The sequence below is a fragment of the Camelina sativa genome, chromosome 8, assembly GCF_030686135.1.
Source record: "Camelina sativa cultivar CO46 ecotype springtype chromosome 8, ASM3068613v1".
NCBI classification, from domain to species: domain Eukaryota; kingdom Viridiplantae; phylum Streptophyta; class Magnoliopsida; order Brassicales; family Brassicaceae; genus Camelina; species Camelina sativa.
In genome coordinates, this window is record NC_141887.1 from 24,623,143 (window position 1) to 24,648,325 (window position 25,183).

At 34.5% G+C, this 25,183-nt stretch overlaps 2 protein-coding genes, 3 long non-coding RNA genes and 2 pseudogenes across 12 annotated transcripts; 1 reads left to right on the top strand and 6 right to left on the bottom strand.

The window, feature by feature from the left end:
• Positions 1-195: 195 nt before the first annotated feature.
• Positions 196-2,451, top strand: LOC104707881 (syntaxin-42). Of its 4 annotated transcripts, none has more exons than XM_010424325.3 (8): positions 196-614; positions 796-1,069; positions 1,335-1,424; positions 1,548-1,628; positions 1,788-1,865; positions 1,953-2,018; positions 2,119-2,199; positions 2,271-2,451. In XM_010424325.3, the coding sequence occupies exons 1-8, from the start codon at positions 424-426 to the stop codon at positions 2,376-2,378; spliced, it is 969 nt and encodes a 322-aa protein (XP_010422627.1). In that variant the 5' UTR covers positions 196-423; the 3' UTR covers positions 2,379-2,451. The 4 variants fall into 4 exon arrangements, with proteins under 4 accessions (XP_010422627.1, XP_087318578.1, XP_010422626.1 ...); XM_087462452.1 differs by having other exon boundaries at positions 232-614; positions 793-1,069; positions 1,351-1,424; XM_010424324.3 differs by having other exon boundaries at positions 263-614; positions 793-1,069.
• A 19-nt stretch (positions 2,452-2,470) lies between these two features.
• Positions 2,471-4,937, bottom strand: LOC104707882 (uncharacterized). The gene has a single exon (XM_010424326.3). It carries the CDS (start codon positions 4,828-4,830, stop codon positions 2,818-2,820), a length of 2,013 nt encoding a protein of 670 aa, XP_010422628.1. The 5' UTR covers positions 4,831-4,937; the 3' UTR covers positions 2,471-2,817.
• Positions 4,938-6,600: 1,663 nt separating this feature from the next.
• Positions 6,601-11,484, bottom strand: LOC109126086 (uncharacterized; annotated as a pseudogene).
• A 579-nt stretch (positions 11,485-12,063) lies between these two features.
• On the bottom strand, positions 12,064-15,630 carry LOC109124949 (uncharacterized; annotated as a pseudogene). The gene has a single exon (XR_015563100.1). The product of XR_015563100.1 is annotated as an uncharacterized LOC109124949 (transcript).
• Positions 15,631-17,132: 1,502 nt separating this feature from the next.
• Positions 17,133-19,782, bottom strand: LOC104707884 (uncharacterized). The gene is made up of 2 exons (XR_002033145.2): positions 18,860-19,782; positions 17,133-18,769 (listed from the first exon to the last, which is right to left on the bottom strand). It is a non-coding gene; the product is annotated as an uncharacterized LOC104707884 (long non-coding RNA).
• Positions 19,783-19,865: 83 nt separating this feature from the next.
• LOC104707885 (uncharacterized) lies at positions 19,866-21,209 on the bottom strand. Of its 3 annotated transcripts, none has more exons than XR_754714.3 (5): positions 21,058-21,209; positions 20,903-20,952; positions 20,756-20,824; positions 20,593-20,675; positions 19,866-20,186 (listed from the first exon to the last, which is right to left on the bottom strand). It is a non-coding gene; the product is annotated as an uncharacterized LOC104707885 (long non-coding RNA). The 3 variants fall into 3 exon arrangements; XR_754715.3 differs by having other exon boundaries at positions 19,885-20,186; positions 20,747-20,824; positions 21,058-21,188; XR_015563101.1 differs by having other exon boundaries at positions 19,885-20,186; positions 20,903-20,976; positions 21,058-21,179.
• Positions 21,210-21,305: 96 nt separating this feature from the next.
• LOC109126055 (uncharacterized) lies at positions 21,306-22,466 on the bottom strand. Of its 2 annotated transcripts, none has more exons than XR_002033129.2 (3): positions 22,313-22,466; positions 22,114-22,225; positions 21,306-21,757 (listed from the first exon to the last, which is right to left on the bottom strand). It is a non-coding gene; the product is annotated as an uncharacterized LOC109126055 (long non-coding RNA). The 2 variants fall into 2 exon arrangements; XR_015564734.1 differs by having other exon boundaries at positions 21,306-22,013.
• Positions 22,467-25,183: the final 2,717 nt, after the last annotated feature.

Genomic DNA, 25,183 nt, shown 5'->3' on the forward strand with positions numbered 1-25,183 from the left:
TTGAGGTAAAGCTAAATGACCAAACTACCCCTAATTGAGTAGTTTACCCCTAAACAACCGCCGTCTCTTTGTTGACTTCTAGTTCTAGCCGCGTAGAGTCCACGGACACTTTCGTCTATTGCGTCATCGTCTTAAAACGTGTGCTCCACACACTTATATTGACCCAATATCACAAGTGGCAAAAAAAAGCCTAATAATATATCATTGGGGCTTTTCAAGCCCATTTTTAATAAAGCCCAAATAATCATCATCCTTCGTTGTTAAGTCTGAAACGTTGTTTATTTGACGATTCAGATTCGTTTTGCTTTTTCTCCGACGACGCAAGCTCCGAATCCGAGATCGTGTTTTTTTTTCTCCGACGTGGAACTGAGCGACGGTGTACAAGAACTTATTTTTGTTGAGGATCAATTGATTTGGGCATTGATGACGACGAGGAATCGAACGACGGTGTACAGGAAACACAGGGATGCGTGTAAGAGCGCGCGTGCTCCTTTATCTCTATCGGCGTCTGATTCTTTCGGTGGTCCGGTGATCGAAATGGTCAGCGGTTCGTTTTCTCGGTCAAATCACTCTTCTTATGCTCCTTTGAATACCAGTGATCCTGGTCCATCAAGGTAATAATATATAAAGTGTTATTTCCGATTTTGTGATTTGATTCCGAAAAACTTGGGGAATTGATTCGAAATTTGTGATTGAATTGGACTATGGAGAGTAGTTTAGGGTTTAAAAAAAGCTTTGTTTTCTTGCTTTTGACATATTTGTTCATTCTATCTTTGTTGTGATTGTTTGCAGTAGTGATGCCTTCACAATTGGTATGCCACCAGCTTGGGTTGACGATTCTGAGGAGATAACTTATAATATACAGAAGGTGCGAGACAAAATGGGTGAATTATCAAAGGCTCATTCAAAGGCGTTGATGCCTACGTTTGGAGATAACAAAGGGATTCAACGTGAAGTCGAGTTGCTCATTCATGATATCACTGATTTGTTGAGGAATTCAGAAAAGAGGTTGCAGAAGTTATCTACCAGAGGGCCTTCAGAAGAATCAAATCTCAGGAAAAATGTGCAGGTATTGTTGGAGCCATTACCTTTTCTTTTTGTGCTTTTGGGTGGTTAAATGATCCTCAGATGAAACTTTCTTGATTACTATCTTGTGGACATTATCAGTTAGGAAAACTGTACAAAGTAAATTTGGGTTTTGATTCCTTTGTAACAAACTTTGGGTTAATATATGTTTTAAGTTTATAGCATGAGGTTGAAGTTCTGTCTACATGTATGTATAGTGGGGTTCTCCAATGGACTTGACCTACTCTTTGACATACTGTTTTTGACAGCGTTCTCTTGCAACAGATCTTCAGAACCTCTCCATGGAGCTTCGCAGAAAACAGTCTATGTATTTGAAACGTCTCCAGCAGCAGAAAGAGGTATCTTTCCTTTCTTTTTAAGAAACAAACAAACAAAATTTTGAATCTTGTGATTTTTGTATTGAGCACCCTAACATGGACGAATTTGGTGCTCTTATTTATATTTGGCTTCTCTAATCATAGGGTCAGGATGGAGTAGATTTGGAGTTTAACTTGAACGGAAAGATGCCGAGACTGGATCAAGACGATGAACTTGGTGGGATGGTAAGTGCTTAATCGATGCGTAAAAGTATATATTTGACATTACGAAACACTTCTTATGGTTGTCAAGCTAGAAAAACTCAGTTTTCCCAATCAAGTACCATTGCGTTGCTTACATTGCTAATACCATACTGAGAATCACTGGTCTTCAACAAATCTTAGGGTTTTGATGAACACCAGACAATCAAGTTGAAGAAAGGGCAACATGTCTCAGCGGAAAGGGAAAGAGAGATACAACAGGTAGCTTGGAAGCTTTTACTCTACGATATTTTAGGGAGCTGCTTGTTTCATTTTTCAATGGTGATTTAACTTCAGATTTCTTTTTAGGTTTTGGGGTCCGTGAATGACCTTGCTCAGATAATGAAGGACTTATCAGCTCTTGTGATTGACCAGGTTTCTTCTTGCTGACTTTTTGATTAAAGGGATAGAAATGGATGCAGAGTTTTTATTGGTTTCTCAACAATTAGTTTTCTTATGTTCTTGTATCAATTAGGGAACTATTGTTGATCGGATAGACTACAATGTCGAAAATGTTTCTACATCAGTCGAGGAAGGCTTTAAACAACTACAAAAGGTTTGATTCTTTACCAAAAAAACTCTTTGTGAATACTACAGAATTTTCACCTTATAGAGACATTTCAACAGGCGGAGAGAACACAAAGAGAAGGACCAATGGTGAAATGTGCGACGATACTCCTTATACTTTGTTTCATAATGATTGTTCTTTTAGTCCTTAAGAATCTTTTGCTTTAGTTATACACACCTTTTCTTTTGTTGTAACAGACCATAACCATGTTTTCTTTTCTTGTTCTTCATTTTTCCAAAATGAGATTGCAAGATTCTTAGATAGGCAAATCATACCAAAATAAGATTGCAAGATTCTTAGATAATAATGACTCATAACGGAAATGAACATGTAAAATACAAGAAATATAAAAGAAAAATCCTGAGCACATTAAAAACTATATATGACAAATCTACAATTTAAGTCAATGCAGCCATTGCTTCTCTTATTTGCTTCATCTGGTGAAGTGTAAGGGACGATGGGGATGACTTGGACGGACAAATGGCTCAGAAATTGAACTGCACCCGACATCGAATTCCATATCCCTATGCTGGTACTAATAACCATTAGACATTCTACTACAGGCAGCGAAAGTAATGAACCTCGTTTGTAACTAGAGTAAACTGCTCATTGTATAGCACATGTCGTTTCTTCCTTAGAAATCCAGCTCAGTGTTGATGGAGAAGGAAGTATTGTGTTGCAATCAATTGCCTCATCTTGCTTCAGGCATTCTAAAGAGCAAACATATTCATCTGAGGATCCAAGCATCTTCAGGATGATAGGAAAAATGCAATGCAACTTGCATGAGCTGCAAAACGGACGAGATACACTACTATTGAGCACCACCTCGTATGATGCATTTCTATCTTCAACTGTGCTTCTTGGCATGAGATTTGAAAAGTTTCCGAGCACACACTTTGTATGCAAACTAGTCTGGTGATCTTTACATGTGTAGAACCATTTCTTTGGATCGGATTCTTTTTCACAAATGTCACACCAATATGTACCACTTGCTTTTTCGTCATAGCATAGTGAGAGAGGATGATCGTCAACTCTATGCTTTACCACTTGTGGTACAGTGGCGCATTTGAAGCACAAGACAAATTTACAATCATCTTCAATGCATCTAAGCACATCATTACCCTTCTCGTTGCAGCCATTGCACCTCTTAATCTCTCCAACTTGTGAAATGTAATATAAGGGATGATCAAGACTAGTTGGATGGGAAAATGGCTCAGATATTGAACCGCACCCAACATCGAATGTCTTATCCCCATGCTGGTATCTGAAGCCATTTGAATATCTACCACAAGCAGCACACCCAAATAAATCAGCCTTGTTTGTAACTAAAGTAAGACGCTCATTGTGTAACACATGCCATTTCATTCTAGGAAATCCAGCGCAGTTTTGGTGAAGAATGAAGTCACAATCCACACAACCATAGAAGGACTGTAGACATATTGGATGGGTGCATGCGCGACACCATTTGTTGTCGTCGTCACAAAGAACACCATTAACGTGGAGTCTTAGGTGATGCTCTTTGTGGCTAAAATGTTGTATTGTGTTGTTATCTATTACCACGTATGGCTCTATATCCTCTGTTTCTTCAGGTACTCCTTCGATTTCTTTCCCATTCCACACATCTTTTGTAGTAGCACATTTCGAATGAACGACGTAGCCGGGACACCTCTCACAACAAAAACCTCCACAAGTCCAATCCACCTTCTTCCTACAAACTCTACACACAGAATTCACAACACCAAGAAGAGAAACTTGAGAGACACGGTGATCATGCCGATTAATGTTGATGAGGCACGGTAAGTCAAGACAGTCTTGGTGAATCATGAAGTCACATTGAACACAAATGTAAGGGCTTCTATCTCCGTTCAGTCCACAAGCATTACATGTAAACGAAAAGAGTCTTGGGAGAAGGGTGAGTTGGTGATCATGAGCTTTCAAATTCAGAAGAGACTGTTGTGGTGGGTTTAAATCACAACGCATATCCAAGGAGAAGTTGCACGAAGAGCAATGATAAAACAACATATCATCAATCTTTCTTGTGCAAAGACGACATTTTCCATCAGAATAGTCTGGTGATTGACCTGTGAAGAGCTTAAGGTGTTTTTTAAACTCAGATGGGCGCGATACGCAACCTTCATGGAAAGCTAACTCACACTCCAAACATACGTAAGGAAACTCAGCTCCAGTCTTCCCACATTTAGCATCACATCTGAACTTGCTCTGCTCCTTGTGAAGGGTAAGCTTGTGGTGATGCGTCTCGGAAATGTCAATGACCTCTGGTGGTGGGTACTTGGCGCAGTATAGATCCACGTCGAAGTCACAGATCTCACAATGATAGAATAGGTCACTGATGCTCCTTCCACATAAATCGCAGTATCTACTTGGTCCTTTAGTACTTAGAAGCTGAAGAGTGTGATCCGGGTGAGATGGGTGTTTGACATATTCAGAGGGCTCATCGACACATTTCTTGTGGACGAAATAGTCGCAGCTTTTGCAATAGTAGCCACCACCGATATCTTCTTCCAACAAGAGTCCACAGCAATCACCTTTCCTTACATCATCCCAAGGCATCATAAGATGTTCATGGACCCACGGCATTAACACTCCCTCAGAATCCATGTTCGTATACTAGGCGATTTGGAACAACTTCAAGAAGAAGAACAAGGTTTGGGTCTGAAATCTCAAAGCTTTCTCCTTTCACATTTCTTCCTCTATTAAAAGTCTTCTCTTAATCTCAACGACGATGGTCTTATAAAAATAATAGGTGTCAGACCTTTTGATTCTGTCTGGTGGTCTTTCTCATTAACACTAAAAACAATAAAAAAAAAAATTGTTACTATTGTAATAGTGACAATCTATCTAAGCGTATTATTATTTTATTAAAACGAACCACTTGTAAAAAATAGTCATTTTTTTTGCAAATTGTTTTGCTGACTTAGGTTTTGTGCAATGCTGAAGATTGATGAATTTTGTGCAATGCTGAAGATATTGAGAGTAATGTGTGATAGAACCTTCCACTTACAAAATTACAAAAATCCACTAGATGACTAACATAGAACGAAGGTATCTTTAGTGTTCTCGAAATTCATAATTGTTTTATTAAACCGAAACACAAAATAAAAAATCAACTTTTGATTCTTTATTATTGTCATTAAAACAGAAGAAGAGAGACGACACTAAAATATATATATACGAGCCTCAATATGCCAAAACTGGTCCAGTGCCTACGTGACAGAGTCTTATCAACAGATTCTCGTATCAACTCGAGGGCGAATGTGTTACAAGTTACAACAATGGAGTATCGCTCTCAATCACAGCGATAGAAACAGCATTAATTCTTCTCGGTTTATAGCTTCACTGAAGATACAGAGTAACAGAATATAAATAGACTACTCCACGTGCCATTTTACTCCTTGTGTTTCAGACTCTCTTAACTCATCCCTAATTAATTCTAGCATAGTAGTATATGCTTCATTGATTCTAGCATAGTATAGGTGGTTAAATGATCCTCATATGCAACTCTTTGATTACTGATAGATTAGTGAAATAGTTTCTCTCCTTTTATTCATTAGCCTCTAGGCTTATATTTATACAAATATATAACTTGTTTAACAAGTTATTTACATATTCAATAATGGTAAATCTACTTATTTACCAATAGGACAATATTACACAAATGTTAACTTTCCATTTAAGTCGATCTCGTAATCTCCGAGATCTCCTAATATTACACAAATGTTAACTTTGCATTTAAGTCGATCTCGTAATCTCCGAGATCTCCTAATACCCTCCCGCAAGCTCATACGTGGTAACACGTATGAGATTGGACAATCATTATCACATCATCTTCATGGTCTTCATACTCACTATAGAGTCATCAATAGCGTTATACCTCGCCATAAGGTCATCGATTCGGTGGAGAATGTGTAACTCCAATGATTTCAAAATCACAAGTTTTAATCGTTCTTCGAACTTCTTGTTCATGAAGAAACTTGTGTAGTGGTCATGGTCAGATTCAGATTTGTCATCCTCGGATCAGCATCTTATCCGTCGGATTCGTCACTCACCAGTTATCTTCGTGGCCCATCTTGTTCGTAGTGAAAGATGATACCACATGAAAACTCATACGAAAAACACAATCATGTGCTATTGTGCACATATCTGTCGTGAAAGAGACGAACACGTTTTTTTTTTAAAATAAATCAAAATTCCAAATTAAACAAAACAAAACAAACGTGTAACTATAAAAAGGAATTAAAAATTTCCAACAAAATAGATAGTAGAAATCGATAGAAAAACATAGGTTTTTTTTTTTTTTTTTTAGAATGCAGAAATAACACAACCATAACCCATAGGAAGTAGGATCAAGGCTCTGATACCATGATAGATTTAGAGGAAATTTTAGTAGTGAAATAGTTTCTCTCCTTTTATTCATTAGCCTCTAGGCTTATATTTATACAAAGATATAACTTGTCTAACAAGTTCTTTACATATACAATAATGGTAAATCTACTTATTTACCAATAGGAGAATATTACACAAATGTTAACTTTCCATTTAAGTCGATCTCGTAATCTCTGAGATCTCCTAATATTACACAAATACTAACTTTCCATTTAAGTCGATCTCGTAATCTCCGAGATCTCCTAATAAGTTTCTCTCCTTTTATTCATTAGCCTCTAGGCTTATATTTATACAAAGATATAACTTGTCTAACAAGTTCTTTACATATTCAATAATGGTAAATCTACTTATTTACCAATAGGAGAATATTACACAAATGTTAACTTTCCATTTAAGTCGATCTCGTAATCTCCGAGATCTCCTAATATTATACAAATGTTAACTTTCCATTTAAGTCGATCTCGTAATCTCCGAGATCTCCTAATAATTACCACCTTCTTTGACAACCTTGGGGTTTTTTTTTTGTTTAAGGTGAGATTTTGTAGAAAGCGAAATGCAGAACAGGTTAGGTCATATAGAACTAAAACTGCAAGATTTTTAGATAAAGTACACATTAAGGAAATCAACTTATAATGGAAATGAACTGCTGTAAAAAGAAATGGTACAAATCTAAAACAAAATTCCCACTCGCTAGACATCTTGCTTCAGACGGTACTATAGCAAAAAGTAGAGCAAAAGTATTCATTTGAGGTTCCAACTCTCTTCAAAATGATAGGAAAAATACAACGCAACTTACAGTAACTGCAAAATGGACGAGATAAGCTATCATTGAGCACCACCTCAAACAATTGGAACCAATTCTGAATTGTGCTTCTTGGCATGAGATTTGAAAATTCTCCGAGCACACTTTTTGTATGCAAACTAGCATGGTGACCTTTACACGTGTAGAACCATGTCTTTGGGTCAGTTTCTTTTTCACAAATGTCACACCAGAATTTACCACTTGCCTTTTCGCCATAGCATAATGAGAGAGGATGATCATCAACTCTATGCTTTACCACTTGTGGTAAAGTGGCACATTTGAAGCATAAGACAAATTTACAATCATCTTCAATGCATCTTAACACATCACAACCCTTCTCATTGCAGCCATTGCAGCTCATCTCTCTATCTTTCGAAATTTTATATAAAGGATGATCAATATGACTTGGATGAAAAAATGGCTCAGAAATTGAAATGCACTAAACATCGAATGGGTTATGCCCGTGATGGTATTTGAAACCATTGGACCATCTCTTCAAGCATCACACTTAAAGTAATTAGCCGCGTAATCAACCTCGTTTGTAAGTAGAGTAAGACGTTCATTGTGTAGCACATGCCATTTCTTTCGAAGAAATCTGATACAGTTTTGGTGGAGAATGAAGTCACAATCCATACAGTCGTAGAAGGACTGGAGACAGATGGGATGCGTGCATGCGTTGCACCGCTTGTTGTCATCACAAAGAACACAATTAACGTGGAGTTTTAGGTAATGCTCTTTGTGGCTAAAATGTTGTATGGTGTTGTCATCTATCACCACATATGGCTCTATATCCTCTGTTTCTTCAGGTACTCCTTGGAGTTCTTTCCCATTCCACACATCATACCTAGTATTGCATTTTGAATGAACCACATAGCTGACAAAAAAATCCTCCATAAGTCCAATCCACCTTCTTCCTACAAACTCCACATACATAATTCATGACACCAAGAACAGAAGTTCGAGAGACACGGTAATCATGCCGATTAATTTTTATGACGCGTGGAAGGTGAAGATAGTCTTGATGGATCATAAAGTCACATTCAACACATATGTAAGGGCTTCGATCGCCACTCAACCCACAAGCGTTACATGTAAAAGAACGGAGTCTTGGGAGAAGGGTGAGTTGGTGATCATGAGCTTTCAAATTCAGAAGATGTGGTAGCGGTGGGTTTAAAACACAATACATATCCAAGGTGAAGTTACAGGAAGAACAATGATAAGAAGATTTATCATAAATATTAATATTTCTTGCGCAAAACCGACATTTTTCCATCAGAATATTCTGGTAATTTACCTCTGTGGAGCTTAAGTGGGTGCCAAAGGTGGTAAGAGTGGTTTACCTCCAACGGAAGCAATACACAATGGTCATGGAATGATAAATCACATTCAGTACAGTTGTAAGGAAACCCATAACCAATCCTCCCACATTGATCATAACTGAAGTGGATCAGCTCCTTGAGAAGGGTGAGCCTGTGCTGATGAGTCTCAGAATTTTCAACAACATCTGGTGGTGGGTATTTGGCACAATATAGATCCACGTCGAAGCCACAGATCTCACAGCCATAGTATAGAGTCTTGATATACTTTCTTGTTGTAAATGTTTGCTTCATATGGGCTTATTTGGTCTGAACTAGAAACTGGGCCCATATTGGTGTGTAGCCCATACAGGATCCAGGTTGTGTAGTCTGCAAGGGTAAACCGACATAAGCTCTAGGGTTTCACTATAAAAGGAAAACTAGGTTGAAGAAACAATACAATGCGCTAACGCAGACACAGAAGAAGTTGGTGGTACCTTGGTGGCGGTTGTAGGGCACAGCGCAGGGCGCATTGAAAGGACTACAATCTAGGTAGGTTTATAGAGAATGAGAATGCAGAGAGTACCAAGAGTCAAAGTTGCAGTCAGTGAGATTTTCTTTGTCAAGGTGGAGTTTGTTCTACAAGGTGACTTAAAATCTCTAGAAGACTTTTGTAGACGTTGCATGAATGTGCAAGAGTTTGCAAGTAAGTGCAAGAATCTACAAGGCTGGCGCAAGGTGACTGGGGTTAGGTTTTGCATTGAGAAGAGAATCATAAACTAGAAAAGTTTTTGGTTTGCTTGTTTCCATCTATAGAGATGATCTGGTGGATGAATCTTCAAAAGGTATCACTTGCATGAAGTTTAAGTGTTCTGTAAATGGCACTTAATAAGGAAGCATGTGAGTATAAGGAGAAGATTCAAGTAGATCTCTGGTGGATAAAGATGCAGGTTATGATAGACAAGACTAGTAGAAAGCTAGTGGGTCTAGTAGCATCGTTGAGTTTCTTAGGAAAGTCACTTACATTGAGGTTAAGTGAGGATTCATCAATGGTGAAGACATGTCAAGTTGTATTGATGAATGGTGAGAAAAGGTATGATGTTGGTACCAAGTTTCTTCTTGGTAAGGTCTGCAATTATGAAGAACTATTGCAGGGTTATGTTACAACAGGTGTGGCTTCAAGGATTCTAGATTGAAGCATTAAAGGCTGTTATAGGGAGACTAGCAGATGTTCAAAAGCTGTTGGTCGGACATCCGTTTTAACATGAGGTTGAGCAAAAGTTTGTATTGTCAGATCATATAGGCTGGGTTCATAAGCAGATGGTTAAACAGATGGGATGTAAACTCAATCTCAGGAGTAATGCATCGGGTTGAGATTGTTTACATGATGAATCAGGGATTGCTTCAGGTTTGAAGCATGTATGATTCATGTGTTCTGCATAGGATTCAAGTAAGTTTGGTTCAAGCTCAGTGCACATGAGGGGAATCAAAGGTCGACCAAGTGAATTGGGTTGCAGACGGATATAAATGATATACAATCATGATAACAGGTACCATGGAAGATGTTGTGTGATTGTTGTAATCGTGTTCTGAGAGCTTCATATCTCAAGCTTTACTTGTTCTAAAGGTTTTCAAGATCAAGGTTCCACAAGCAAGTCAGGTGTTACTTGTGGGTGAATCAGAAGTTCTGGTTCTAGGTGGAGGTGTTGTGAGGAACATGGGAATTAAGTAAAGGTCTTCATAAGTGTTTCTAAGACCAGGAGAAACAAGGTTGAAGAAGATTATTTGTGTAAAGAGTTACACGAACTTGTTGGGACAGCTGAAGAGCATCGTAGATGATTCAGAGAAGCTGTCAAGAACAAGGGTGACGTTGTATGGCTTCATAGACTGAAATTTCAGAAAGTTCGAATATATTGACAGTCATGAGATAGTCTAAGGATTCAATAGGTGCTGGGAATTTCATAGCAATGTCAGAGGATGGCATTAGAGGACACAAAAGAACAGCCAATGTTGGTTTTGTTCTGTATTGGTTATCAATGAACAAGGTTTGTAAGAGTTTCTTCAGATGTCGGATTCAATGGTCAGAGTTCGTCTACAAGTGGGATTACAGTCATCAGAAGAAGGAAGCTTGAGGGAGAGTCGCGAATCTCTTGAAGCTTCTGAAGATGAAGTTGAAAATTCCTAAGGTTGACTAAGATAGAGATCATTGGAAGTTGCAGGTTCTACAGAGAAAGAAAGTTTTGTTTATTCTTCTCAGGAAAGAATCAACACAATGGGGATTTTGTGAGTTGGACCAAATGAAGCAAAAGGTGGAGTTTGTTGTAAATGTTTGCTTCATATGGGCTTATTTTGACTGGGTCCATATTGGTGTGTAGCCCATACAGGATCCAAGTTGTGTAGTCTGCAAGGGTAAACCGACATAAGCTCTAGGTTTTCACTATAAAAGGGAAACTAGGTTGAAGAAACAATACAATGCGCTAACGCAGACACAGAATAAGTTGGTGGTACCTTGGTGGTGGCTGTAGGGCACAGCGCAGGGCGCTGTGCAGGGCAGATGTAGAGACTCAGGGCGCAGTGTAGAGAGCATGCGCAGGGTGTCGTACATGGAGTTTGGAGATCTTGGTTGGAGAAAGAATTTGGAGAAGTTGGTTAAAGCTTGATTTTGATGGTTGATAACGCCAACTTCAATCACTTGGAAAAACCAAGATGGACGTTTAAAAGTTTAAACATTTTTAATTATGTCATGTTACTCATTCTTTTTTTGACATTAAATTTTTTTATCTAACAAAAAAAGAAAACAATAGTGACTAATGAATGTGATTTCAATAATATCATGTACTTTTAATGGACGATGATGCATGTCATATTTGAATACTTTGTTATAAAATAAACATTTAGAATTTTGTTAATCTCATATAATAAAGATTTAAAATCATTTAGCATGCTAAGTAGTTTGTAATATGATGCTTCATTTAACTATATTCATATTATGAATTAGATAAAAAATTTATTACTCTACATTTGTCATTTCTAACTAAATTATTTTTTAATATTATTTATTATATAATCTATACTATTCAACCGCTATAGTTAACAATCAAGCTAAATACTCAACTATTCTCTTTAACCGTACTATTTTTTTCATCCGCTATCTTTAAGCGCATAGTAGTATGCTTCATTGATTCTAGCACAGTAGAGGTGGTTAAATGATCCTCATATGCAACTCTTTGATTACCACCATCTTGTGGACATTCTCAGTTAGTAAATTGCATTTGATAAACTTGTGTTTTTTTGTTTATATAGATTAATTAATATTGCAAGATTATTAGATAATGATACATTAAAAAATAATTAACTCATAATAATAAACACTTAAAAAAGTAATACAAGAAATCTAAAAAAAGATAACCTTTTGATTGCCTTCAATACAGGCCCTCAGATATCCTCCTATTTAGACATTCACGAGAGCAAACGTATTCATTTGAGATCTCAAGAATCTTTATGATGGTAGGAAAAATGCAACGCAACTTGCATATCTTGCAAAATGGACGAGATATACTATTATTATGCACCGCCTCATAGTATTTGTACCAACTCTCTTTTATGCTTTTTGGCATAAGATTTGAATAGTCTCCGAGCACACACTTTGTATGCAAACTAGCATGGTGGTCTTTACACGTGTAGAACCATGTCTTTGGATCTGTTTCTTTTTCACAAATATCACACCAGTATTTACCACTTGCCTTTTCGCCATAGCATAGTGAGAGAGGATGATCGTCAACTCTATGCTTCACCATTATCGGTAGAGTGGCGCATTTGAAGCATAAGTCAAATCCACAATCATTGTTAATGCAACTTAGCACACTGTATTGTCCCTTGTTGCAACCATTGCATAAATTTTTTTCGTCGAACATCGAACGTTTCGTGTAATATAAGGGATGTTGGGAAATGGGGATGACTTGGATGGAAAAATGGCTCTGAAATTGAACTGCATCGAACATCGAAATTCATATCCCCATGCTGATACCTGAAACCACTGGAATCTCTACCACAACCATTACACTTAAATGAATCAGTCTCGTTTGTAACTAAAGTAAGACGATCATTGTGTAGCACATGCCATTTCAATCTAGGAAATCCAGCGCAATCTTGGTGAAGAATGAAGTCACAATCCATACAACAATAGAAGAATTGTAGACAGATGGGATGGGCGCATGCTCTGCACCGCTTGTTGTCATCACATAGAACACCATTAACGTGGAGTCTTAGGTAATGCTCTGTGTGGCTAAAATATTGTATTGTGTTGTCATCTATTACCACAAACGGCTCTATATCTTCCGTTTCTTCAGGTACTCCTTCAAGTTCTTTCCCATTCCACACATCATGCTTAGTAGCACATTTCGAATGAACGATATAGCGGAGACACCGCAAACAAGAATAACCTCCACAAGTCCAATCCACCTTCTGGTGACAAACTCCACATACAGAATTGACAACACCAAGAACAGAAGTTCTAGAAACATGGTGATCATGCCTATTAATGTTTATGATGCGTGGAAGGTCAAGACAGTCTTGATGAATCATAAAACCACATTGAAAACACACATAAGGGCTTCGATCTCCCTTCAAACCACAAGCATTACATGTAAAAGAATCGAGTCGTGGAAGAAGGGTGAGTTGGTGATCATGTGCTTTCAGATTCAGAAGATATTGTTGTAGTGGATTCAAAACACAACGCATATCCAAGGTGAAGTTACAAAAAGAACAATGATAAAACAATATCTTATCAACTTTTCTTGCGCAAAGACGACAATTTTCATCAGAATAGGCCGGTAATGGACTTGTGTGGAGCTTAAGAGGGTGCCACGAGTGGGAAGAGTGGTTTACCTCTGAAGGGTGAATTAACTCTGATTGGCGCCATACACAATCCACATGGAAGAATAATTCACATTCATGACATTTGTATGGAAACTGGGCACCTATCATCTTCCCACATTTTGCATCACAGTCGAAGTCGATCCGCTTCTTGAGAAGGGTGAGCTTGTGGTGATGCTTCTCAGAAACGTCAATAACCTCTGGTGGTGGATTTCTTAGACAACGTAGATGAGCGCTGAAGTCACAGATTTCATCACAACGATAGAATAGATTCTCGACGTATATCCCACATAATTCGCAGTGCTTATCGTAATGACTTCTAAGGAAAAGAGTGTGGATGGAGTGAGATGGATCCTTGACTGTTTCGGAGGACTCGGCACATTCTTTGTGGACAAAAAAATCGCAGCATTTGCAGTAGTAACCATCACTGATAGTTTCAAAGAATCCACAGCATTCACCTCTGCTCAGATCATTCCAAGGCATCATAGGATGCTCATGGAGAAACGACATCAACACTCTCTCAGAATCCATGGTCGTGTACTACAAAATTTGGAAGAAAAAAGAAGAAAATTTGGATCTGAAGTCTCTAAGCAGTGTTTCTTTCGAGCCTTAAAAGTCTGGTCTCGTTAATCTCGACGATCATTAATCGTTATATTAAAAAAGCAATTACAAAATCCACAAGATGACTAAGGGGCTGTTATTGGAGAGGTGATTTCTAATTCCATATGGAATTGTAAATTCTAGAAATAAAAAAACATGGATTTTGAAATAACATGTTTTATCCTTGGATTTGGATCCTTCTATTTTACACTTTCAAATCCATTTAAAACATAATGTGGATTTTGAAATCCAAAAACAAATCATTAAATGAATAACATTGGATTTGAACAAGTATTTGTAAATCATAGAACCAATAACACATAATTTTGATAAGTATTTTAAAATCAATGATTGAATAACACATGATTTTTGGTTGGATTTCTAAATCCATTAAAATGATGGAACCAATAACCCCTTCTTGAGAAGATAATTAGTAATCAACCAAAATGTAACATAGACGAAGGAATCCTACTATCCTACTATTGAGAAGTACAAAATTAAAAATAATCTTAAAAAATGTAAAAAATTACATGTAATTGCCATTAGAAATTGTTAAATAAAGATTAAACTGTTGAGGCTATAAAAGATAATTAGTAATTATTAAAAATTAAAAATCCTACTATATTAATTAACCAAAATCGCAGGGTTACATGGATAATCAATCCATCTAAATTAAATACAGAAACCAAAAAATCGAAACCAAAAAAATATCTCCTTACAAAATCTTTATCCTCTTAACAAAAAAACTCAAGTCATGAATTTTTAAAAGGCTTAAATTCTTTCAAAGGTGTCTATAATCAAAGGTTTAAACTATTTTATTCATTGTTACTGTCTCAATTTTTTATTGATGTCATTTTTTCAATAAATATATTAAAAATTGAAAAAAATGCTAAGATTCTAATCCAACAATTTCAATCACAAACTATTATAAATAATTTAATTAATAAATTATTTTTTAAAAATAAAATGTTCAGCATGCGGTCTACCGCGGGTTAGTACCTAGTCTTTTGGTGTTTTCGAAAACCATGAAATATTATTATTAAGACAAACCACTTGCCAAAAATAGTCAGTTTTGGTTATAATTATTATCCTACTCTGTTAGGAGGTGGCTATGAATTATTAGCTGTCGTCATCTTTTTTATCCATTTTTATAAAATGTTTAAAAGATTCTATACAAAATTTAAATGTTTGTGATTTTTTATACTAGGTAATAATCTGTATTATATGCGAGATAGATCGATTTAAATAAAAAAAATATAATATAAATTATTATCCGAGAACCAATATCTGTTTATGTAAAACATAATATGTAACTAAATTTCTTTTTTTTTTACTATTCAAATCTGCATTTCTTTCGTGTAAAAGTTACGTCTCACCCATAAAAATTTTGAACGTAAAAAAAATATTAATAAAATGTTAGTATTTATTACAACATGTCTTTTGTGTGGTTTAATAATCAAATTCATATATTTTTATGTTTTATCGTATAATCATAAAATTTTTGCTTGTTTCTATTAGAACTATAACAACATGTATTTATTGATTTAAGAGTAATTTAATATTTATGTTAGTAATAATTGGATTCTAAAATAAAATTTCTGAAAATAATCTAAAATTATTGATTTTAAATATCTCATGATTTTTTTTGGGTAATAAGTTTATTCATAATGATAAGAGTTATGTCTTAATACTTTTAATAGCAAACAGAAGAATATACAATTGAAACGCTTATTCTTTTTGGTTATCAATATTTTCATTTTTAATCAATAATCACACTAAATATTGAGATTAATTAGTTTATATACTGAGATATATATAAATAATCACACATCATAATATTCACTAATTTGTTATCATTTCTATATTTATGTATGAATATATATAAATCTATGTTTATTGTAAATTAAGTTTTCTGTTAATGAGTTGGAGATAATTCAAGAATCATATATTTCTCTCTATAAACAATTATAATAACTATTGAAAACGTTTAGTTTACAGTTATATATATATGTGTTCTTTAATTTTATTAATTGATATGTTTTTATAACTTTTTTAAAATATTTTATTTATATTGATTTCTGAAAATCAATATATTTTAGACTTACATATTTTAGTGAAATTTTACATTAAAATAATATGCAATTATTTAACTAGTTTGATATTCACAAACACGTGAAAGCCCAAATATGTGTGTGAATGCAGAATTTTTCTTTTACATCTTGTAGATTTTCGTTTACAGTTCTTATCTAGCAAGTATCTCCAAAAGTTTTCGTATGCCCGCATTAATTTATATTCGTTACATATATTTTATATTTTTTTTACTCACCAAAAAGCCTCTATACCATGAATTTAAAACGAGGAGTTAAACTTTAGGTAGAAAACTAGAGATATTTTTTAAAAAAGAGGAGAATGTCTTTCAAATTTTCTTTTCGATAATTTATAGTTAAAATATTTACTAATTATATAGAAAGCAAAAATATAGTTTTTCATTTTATTTATGAGCATCGATAATTTGTTGTTCAAATTCATTTGAAAGTCCAGTCTTTACGTGTAAACGGTAAAGTCTAAAAATGCATAATAGTAATATGTAATATATAATTCGAAAAAAAAACTATCATGTTTTAAGTGTTTTGGGGCAACTTATGTTTGAGTTTTCAAGTAGAGAGTTCAACATATAGGACTCATTATGTTTTTGGTTCCATCTTCTAATGGCATACGATAACTTCCAAAACAAAATACCCACTCCTAGTGTGAATACAAGTTTCTTTGAATATCTTATATCTGGTGGTATCAGTAGTGTTCAACCTTAAGTTATACGTTTAATCATATAAAATACCAAGCATTAAAACAAACGATTAAAATTTGAAGTCCTATCTACATCCTCATAACCAATCATAAAAATTGATAGTATATCTTTAATTTGGTATAATTTACCACACAAACTATTTCAAAACGCAAAATGATATATCATTCTTTTTCCAACCAAAAATGCAAGAACGGTGTTCATGACCATACATATTTTATAATCTAACACAACAAAGCTAAAAAATTATATTTTATGTGACCATACAGAGATTATTTTTTTCAACAAAACTAACATTGAAATTCAAGTTGTGCGTTTAACACAAACAAACAACAACAACAACAACAACAAAAAATGAATGGTAAAAATGGAATAGATGTATACCGAAAGGCTACAACTTAATTTTGACATCAATCATAAAGAAAAGTTTGATTAAAACAAAAGGCATAGAACAGAATAAAGAAATACACATTGCATTCTAACTCAATACACCAATCATTCGATAGAGTTCCAAGCGCAAAGACTAAGAGACCAAAAGATAGGCACTAGTGTTGTAAAAAGATTAAGGCAGAGAGTACAAGTGGTAAAAACTAACATAATAATCATACAAGTGTATGATGCAAATTGCAAATTTTGAGAATGTCAGTTAACATGTTTGTACCGATCACCAAGGATTGAGAACATAACACGAAACAAATCCATTCATGATTTAACAAAAATACTATCATAATCTGCACGAGTCTCAACTATGTTCATCTATTTCGTAAAACAAGAGATTTTATGACATTTTCAGTTAGTGTATAGATATAGTAAACACTCAAGCCAAGGGGTATAAATTATAGAATCTAACACAGTATTCATTAGAGTATAATGCAGAATTCCAGAATGTGGTTTCACATGCTTACAACAATCACCAAGGGTTTAGAGCATAACGCAAAACAAAGACATTCGAGATTAATATTATTACCATAATTCAGTTAGTGTATAGATATAGTAAATGCAAAATTCCAGTTTCACATGCTTAGAACAATCACCAAGGGTTTAGAGCATAACGCAAAACAAAGACATTCAAGATTCAATAATATTATTACCATAATGTGCAGTACTATCACAAACATTTAAAAATAAGTAACTACAGTAGATCCCAAGATGCATCTATTTCATTAAATGAAAAAAGTTATTTATACATACAAACACCAAAACAGAGATATTAAGTATTTTCAACACACAATATAATGTTTCAAAAGCCAAAGTAAAATCAACCTTTACTTAGTGGATGATGCAAAATCCTAGGATGTCATTCACATGTTTAAAACAATCACCAAAGTTTACGAGCACAAGGCAGAAAAATACTTTCAAGGTTCAAGGAACACAAACACAATCTACATAAGTTAATCTACGAGAGACTCTACATCCACTATATAGAATAAGAGAGCTTATGATACACAAGAGCTGAAACATAGAGAATCGTAAAATTAAAATACACAATGTGCTCATCTAGAAACGCAAGCAATTTTTATGATTTTCAAACTGAAAATAATACCTAGTCTCTCGAATTGGAATCTGTTCCCAACTGCGTCATCATTAAGGGTTGATAAAAGCACCAGAAACTACCACCATTTTGGAGTTCAGGATGTTGTATGTGTCTTTCACTTGTGATTTTCATATACTAATTACAAACAAGTTTGGAAAGCACTTAAACAAAAATAAAAAGATTTGAAAGCATATACCTATCAAAAGTCTTGACAATCTGAACACCGTAACTTGAGAAGCACATACCTGAAAGGAAAAGAAAAAAGAATTTGTTAGTCTTCATTTTATGTGAATGTATATACTTACATCGTTGGGCTAAACTTCTTTAAGCCGTACGTTGGTCCAAGTTCTCGTCATTTTTACCATCGAACAAGTCATAATCTTGTCTTAAGATTTCTTCAGTCCGCTCAATCCAACATATCGCAACTCATTTCCTTACATGCATGCACTACCCTTCCAATGTCTTTTGACTCTTTTGTCTAATGGTTTTTCCAAGCCGATGGTACCAATCAGAACTCTTTGGTTCTTTTATGTCTTTGTCTTAGGAATCATTAAGCCGCAAGGTCAGTCATTCATGTCTTATGGTTTTTATCAGCCGAGGGTACCAAACTTTGAGAACTCTTTGGTTCCTTATTCATGTCTTATGGTTTTTACCAGCCGAGGGTACCAAACTTTGAGAACTCTTTGGTTCTTTATGTCATTCATGTCTTATGGTTTTTACCAGCCGAGGGTACCAAACTTTGAGAACTCTTTGGTTCTTTATGTCATTCATGTCTTATGGTTTTTACCAGCCGAGGGTACCAAACTTTGAGAACTCTTTGGTTCTTTATTCATGTCTTATGGTTTTTACAAGCCGAGGGTACCAAACTTTGAGAACTCTTTGGTTCTTTATGTCATTCATGTCTTATGGTTTTTACCAGCCGAGGGTACCAAACTTTGAGAACTCTTTGGTTCTTTATTCATGTCTTATGGTTTTTACAAGCCGAGGGTACCAAACTTTGAGAACTCTTTGGTTCTTTATGTCATTCATGTCTTATGGTTTTTACCAGCCGAGGGTACCAAACTTTGAGAACTCTTTGGTTCTATGTCTTTTGTCTTACGACTTATTTAGCCGTTGGATAATCCAACAAAACGCAACCTCTTTTCCAATTCCCAACATGCATGCACTACCAAGCCAACAGTTCACGGGACAATGTCCCCAAAATAGAATCTGACAGAACACTATTAGATTAATGTCTGTCAATGATCTGTTTTGGGTTTAAAACGAAAACAAAAACAAAAACAAAAACAAACATCAAAACTTAAAAGCCCCAAAACTAAGAATCCGCAGACCAAGTAACCAAAACCAAATACGGATCTGGATTCTTATTAAAGTGAATAATTTTTTTGTTGTTGGATCAAGTACACAAAAACAAAAACAAAAATCTTGATTCTAAAATCACAATGATAAAAAAGTCAATTGCTTAAATAAAATAAAGCAATAAATCCTAACAGAAGTGGACTGATCAATTGTACCCCATTTGATTTCAGTCCTCAAAAACTTGAAAACACAAAAAAAAAAAGGAATTTACCTTAGTGCTCACAAACTAAGAAAAGGAGTAGGAACAACTGGTACCTTAGTGCTCATCTCTCATCTTGACTCCTCCACTTGCGGTCTCAAAACCTGCAATAAAATGAAAGATAAATCAAAAATGAAAAAGAGACAAATCCTAGTGACTGAAAAATGCCTTTCCTTCAAACAGAGAACTAAGCTTGTTAGCCCCATTTACGTGCTTTACAAATCATTGTACCATAGTTCAAAGAACCTGATTTAGTGTCATCTCTATAATCAGAATTACATGACCATACACAATGGACAAGTTCGTCTCTGTAAAACATTAACTCTCTTAGTGATGATACAATGCAATCAAAGCCATATAATAACCCCTGCTAAAGAATAGAGTTCTCACTAAGTGAATAAAACATTTGAATCAAAAACAGTTCAATAAGCTTCGTAGTAGTACAGAATCAAATCAACTGGCACAAAAACAAATTACACACGAAGCGAGGATCAGAGGAAGAAATCTAACCATGAGGAGGAAGAAGAAACCAAGCCGCCGATTAAAATAGTTTCGTGCCGAATCAAACCAAACAGAACAAACAAACCCTAGATCTGTACAACATAAGAACAATTAGTCAATTTGAAAACCCTAAAAACACGAAGAGAGGATCAGAGGAATGAACCTTAATTACCAAATAATCACAATGGAGAAGAATCCTAGCCGATTGAAATAGTCTTGTGCCTGAATTAACCGAACAGATCTGTACAACACAAGAACGATTAGAAAATTCAGAAACCCTAAAAAAAAACACACAGAGGATCGGAGGAAGAAACCTTACCAAATCACCACGAGGAAGAAGAAGCCCAGTCGATTGTAATGGTTTCGTCCCTGAATCATATCAAAATCAAAACCCTAAATCAATATAAGAACGATTACACAAAACTTTATACAAATCCTGAAAACAAATTAGCGATACAGATTTGGAATACATACTAATCATAAGATTACTCAACGTGAATCTCCTCAGCAGTCGTCGAATTGAAGCATTCTTCATGCGAAAACCCAGAAGCGAGAAAAAAAATTGGGAGAAAAAGAAAAATTAAAGTGTTTCTTTAACCCTCCCTGATATCGATATGTATATATGTATGTATATCGCCGACATAACGCGTTTCTTTAACAATTTTTTTTTGTATATGGATCGACCGTTGATTCATCATATATTTTAATCTAACGATTCTGCATTTTTGACGATTAAAAATGATATAGTATTTCTTTTTACTAGTTGGCAATATAAACAACTAGTATTACACCCGTACTTTGTACCGGAAAAAAATAGAAACAATTACATTTGGTGGAAAACGTATTTACTAAAAGAAAAACAAACATAAATATATTTACACAAAGTAACTAAGTACAGACAAAACTATTAAAAGGAAAAAACTATTTTATTGTATGCAACAATTGTCTTCGTCCTTCCTCCTCTGTATACATCATATCACCATATATATATATACTGCTTGAACGTTTGAATTACGTTTTGGTCATCATATCACCATATATATATATATACCGTTGTTCTCCAGGTTTGGCTACTTGTCTTCAGTGAGGAGGATCTTCTTCTAATCCTCTTTACCCTTAATCCACACTATTGATTTGTCGTAATTGATGTAGCCGGTAATCACCCATGACCCACCTCGAAGATAGAAACATATAATTAGAACTTAGACGGAGGACACATATGGGTTATAGAAATTGGGAGATAGCATACAAAAGTCAGCTATTTTTTTTAAACGTTATATTGAATACAAAACAGTGTAATGCAAAATCATAATAAAATAGTTTTTTACAAAACAATGAAACATTATAGTAGATATATAAGTTCGCACGATGCTTGAAAAACCTGATTTTAAAGCTCCATAAGTTACGTATTTCTTTAGTGAATTGAGAAACTACACATATTATAACCATTAATCTTTCAATCAGTCAAATCATCTACATAGACATTTGAATAACACACAAAAGATTGAGATTGGAGGTATTACTCGTTACCTTCATCAATGGCGTTAATTTGCATGCCGAGACTTTTATATTTGTGATGATAGAGCTATTATTTCTCGATTTTGTTGGGAAGTATGTTTATAATCCAGTAGGTCATTGGCATCTTCAACCAGAATCATGTAAAATCAGAGAAAATTTAATATGACATAAAGAAAGAAAAAAACGAAATTGAACAAATAATCATAAAAACCTGGATCAGGTTCTTTGCTAAATTCTATGAATATGACACACGCAAATAAAACGATGAAGAGGAGAAACGACCGGCAAAATGGGATGAGAAACTGAGAAAGGAATGAACATGAGAATTCTTAGAGAAAAAAAGATGGCAAGGGAAAGAAATAAATAAAAATAAGTTGTGTTGATTGGGACTTAAATAGGTGATCAAAGGGTTTCAAAACGTGACCTATATTTTAACTTGATTTTCTAACGTGGTAGCGGTAGTGTGAGCAAATTTAGGGATCTAAAATTTTGCAGTTTTAGAAAATGTAGATTTTTTAAAAATATAACTTATTTTCTGTTTAGATCTCACTGAAATATCCTTGTTTCGCCGGTGAAATAACGTTTTTTTAAAAAACAAAAATCAATTTGACAGTTATTTCTTTTAGCTTTTTTTTCTTTTTCTTTTTCCGTTTTTTCTTACCACTATTGTTAACCGAGTTTTTTAAAAAAAATATGAAAACAAAATCTATGTGGCATATTTTTATTGGTCTAGTGACTTATGATTTATAGGATAAAGAATAAACACAAAAGCAAAAGCATTTTATCTTAAACGGGTTTGCGGTTATCTCGATAGATTAGATGGATTATAATTATATAAAAAATGCCCAATAAGATCCATTAGTTTTAAAATCCTAATTTAAACATTTTGCTTTTTTATTTAAAACATGTATGTAAAAATAATTACGCCTGAAGTTATTTTAAATCAATTGTCTTTCATATGTGCCTATTTAGAGACTTTTAACATAAAATATACATAGACATTACTAATTAGTACTAAACTTAGATTATTAAAAATAACTTTTGAAGTTGAAACTAAATTACGGTTTTATGAAAATAATTACAAAATAAACAAAATAGGGCCTCAATTGTATTTCCCTTTAGGCCTCATTTTAGTCTCTATGTTTGTGATATATATAAAAATAGTTTATAAAGAAAAATAATCTTTTGAAGTAGTTGCAGAAAAAAAAAAATTTATGAAGCTTCATTGCACTTTACAACTTTCATATTGACTACGCAAATGTGTGATCATACTTAAATATAATTCATTGTCTCTGTTTCAAAATTAGGTGACAAAGAAGATTGGTGCAGCAAAAAAATAAATTGAGGTTTAATACCATTAACGTACAGTATCGCCTCCATAGACTCATCTCCCGGTTGCCCCATCTCTCCTTGGTTCTTCAGTGAACCAATAACTAAGTGTGATGTAGAGAGGTCAAAATTAAAGAAGAAGATGGAGACACTGGTGATACTCAAAGGATCAAAGTAAAGCACAATTACAACGAGAGACTAAAAGAGCCCATTAGACTATATACAGTAGAGGTGTTGAATTATAATTTCAACTGTTGAAACTATATAATGAAGGTGTTGAAAAATGAGAAAAATCTATGTGGATTAAACCATGTTGATTGTTAAAGTTCTTTATACTTTTAATTTTATTCTAACTATTTGACATCATTTTATATTATAGTAATCTAAATTTTATTTTATTTTGCTTTACATCAAAATTTATTATTTTTGATACTTTATAAATAGATACTTGTTTCATTTTATTTGAACATATAAAAATAAATAATAAAATAAATAAAGTAAAGTGTTGAACTTTATTAAATAGAACCATTATAGATGATAAAAATTGAGTGGGTATTGAATTATTAGGTGGAAGAAACAGATGATGATGTGGAGTGTTAAAAAGAAAAAAGGAGGGTGTTGAAAAAAAAAAACAAATGTACATAGTCTTAGCTTTCAATTTCTCTTTGCATTCACTCCATCAATTCGTTTGAACAGCGACGTGAAACGAACGACGCCTACTCCCTCCTTCATGGTGAAAGTGCAATCGAATCATTGGATGATCTGACCCAAAATGCACCAACTTATCCTAAACTATTAAGACCAAATCCATATTTAATTGGACCAAGTAATTTCCGGATCTGAAGCAAACTGGGTCTGGTGACACTATAATAGACTGATTTATATTCATTTATAAATCTTTTATGTATGTTACTATAAAAAAAGTGTATTTTTTTACAGCTAAATATACTTTATGTTACAAATATATATTTTTTATCACCAACTATTTTACTTTCACTTCTGCATAGTTTTTTATTATTAAAATTGTTGGTTTAAAAAATATTTTGAATAAAAAATATATTACATAATATACTAATCAATGATGTATCATCACAATAATATATGACCACCGTGGAAAAAACCTCGGTTTCGTCCTCATCTCTTATGGAAAGAACCTTGTGTACAACCTCCTCCAGCATGTAGAGAACATTGGCTTCGCCTTCCTCTCATCGGGAGATAACCTTGCGTCCAACCTCCTCCACCTTTCTCCCTTAAGGAAATAACCTTGTGTCCAACCTTCTTCATCATAGAGAGAACCTCGGCTCTGCCCTCCTCCTATCTGGAGAGAACATGTTCACGTCTTTTTGCTATCTCAAAATAGCTTGCTCCGACAATCAATGAAAGTAAAAACCTTTTTCTTACGTTACAAAATCTTTTGATAGTAACTAATGTTAAATTTTCCAATGTATTCATGGAAGTGTCTTTGACACACCATGATGTAGCCTCTGTCTCTGTAATGCCTCAACTGCCACCTTGCTTAGTGAGACCATGTCCACTCTCAATCCATGAGCCCACCTTCCTAAGTGGGCCCTACATCTATTCCTGGCCCGTGGACCCACCCATATTTGATGGCCGGTTTGTTACGTATGAGTGGCTTTAAAAACTTGTTATCAACAAATGATCTTTCCTGTGTTTTGTCCTCACTCGCACAGTTCCAACAATCACTTCCAAGAAGATCACCCATCATGAAGTTCTCTCAGGACCCTTGACCAGA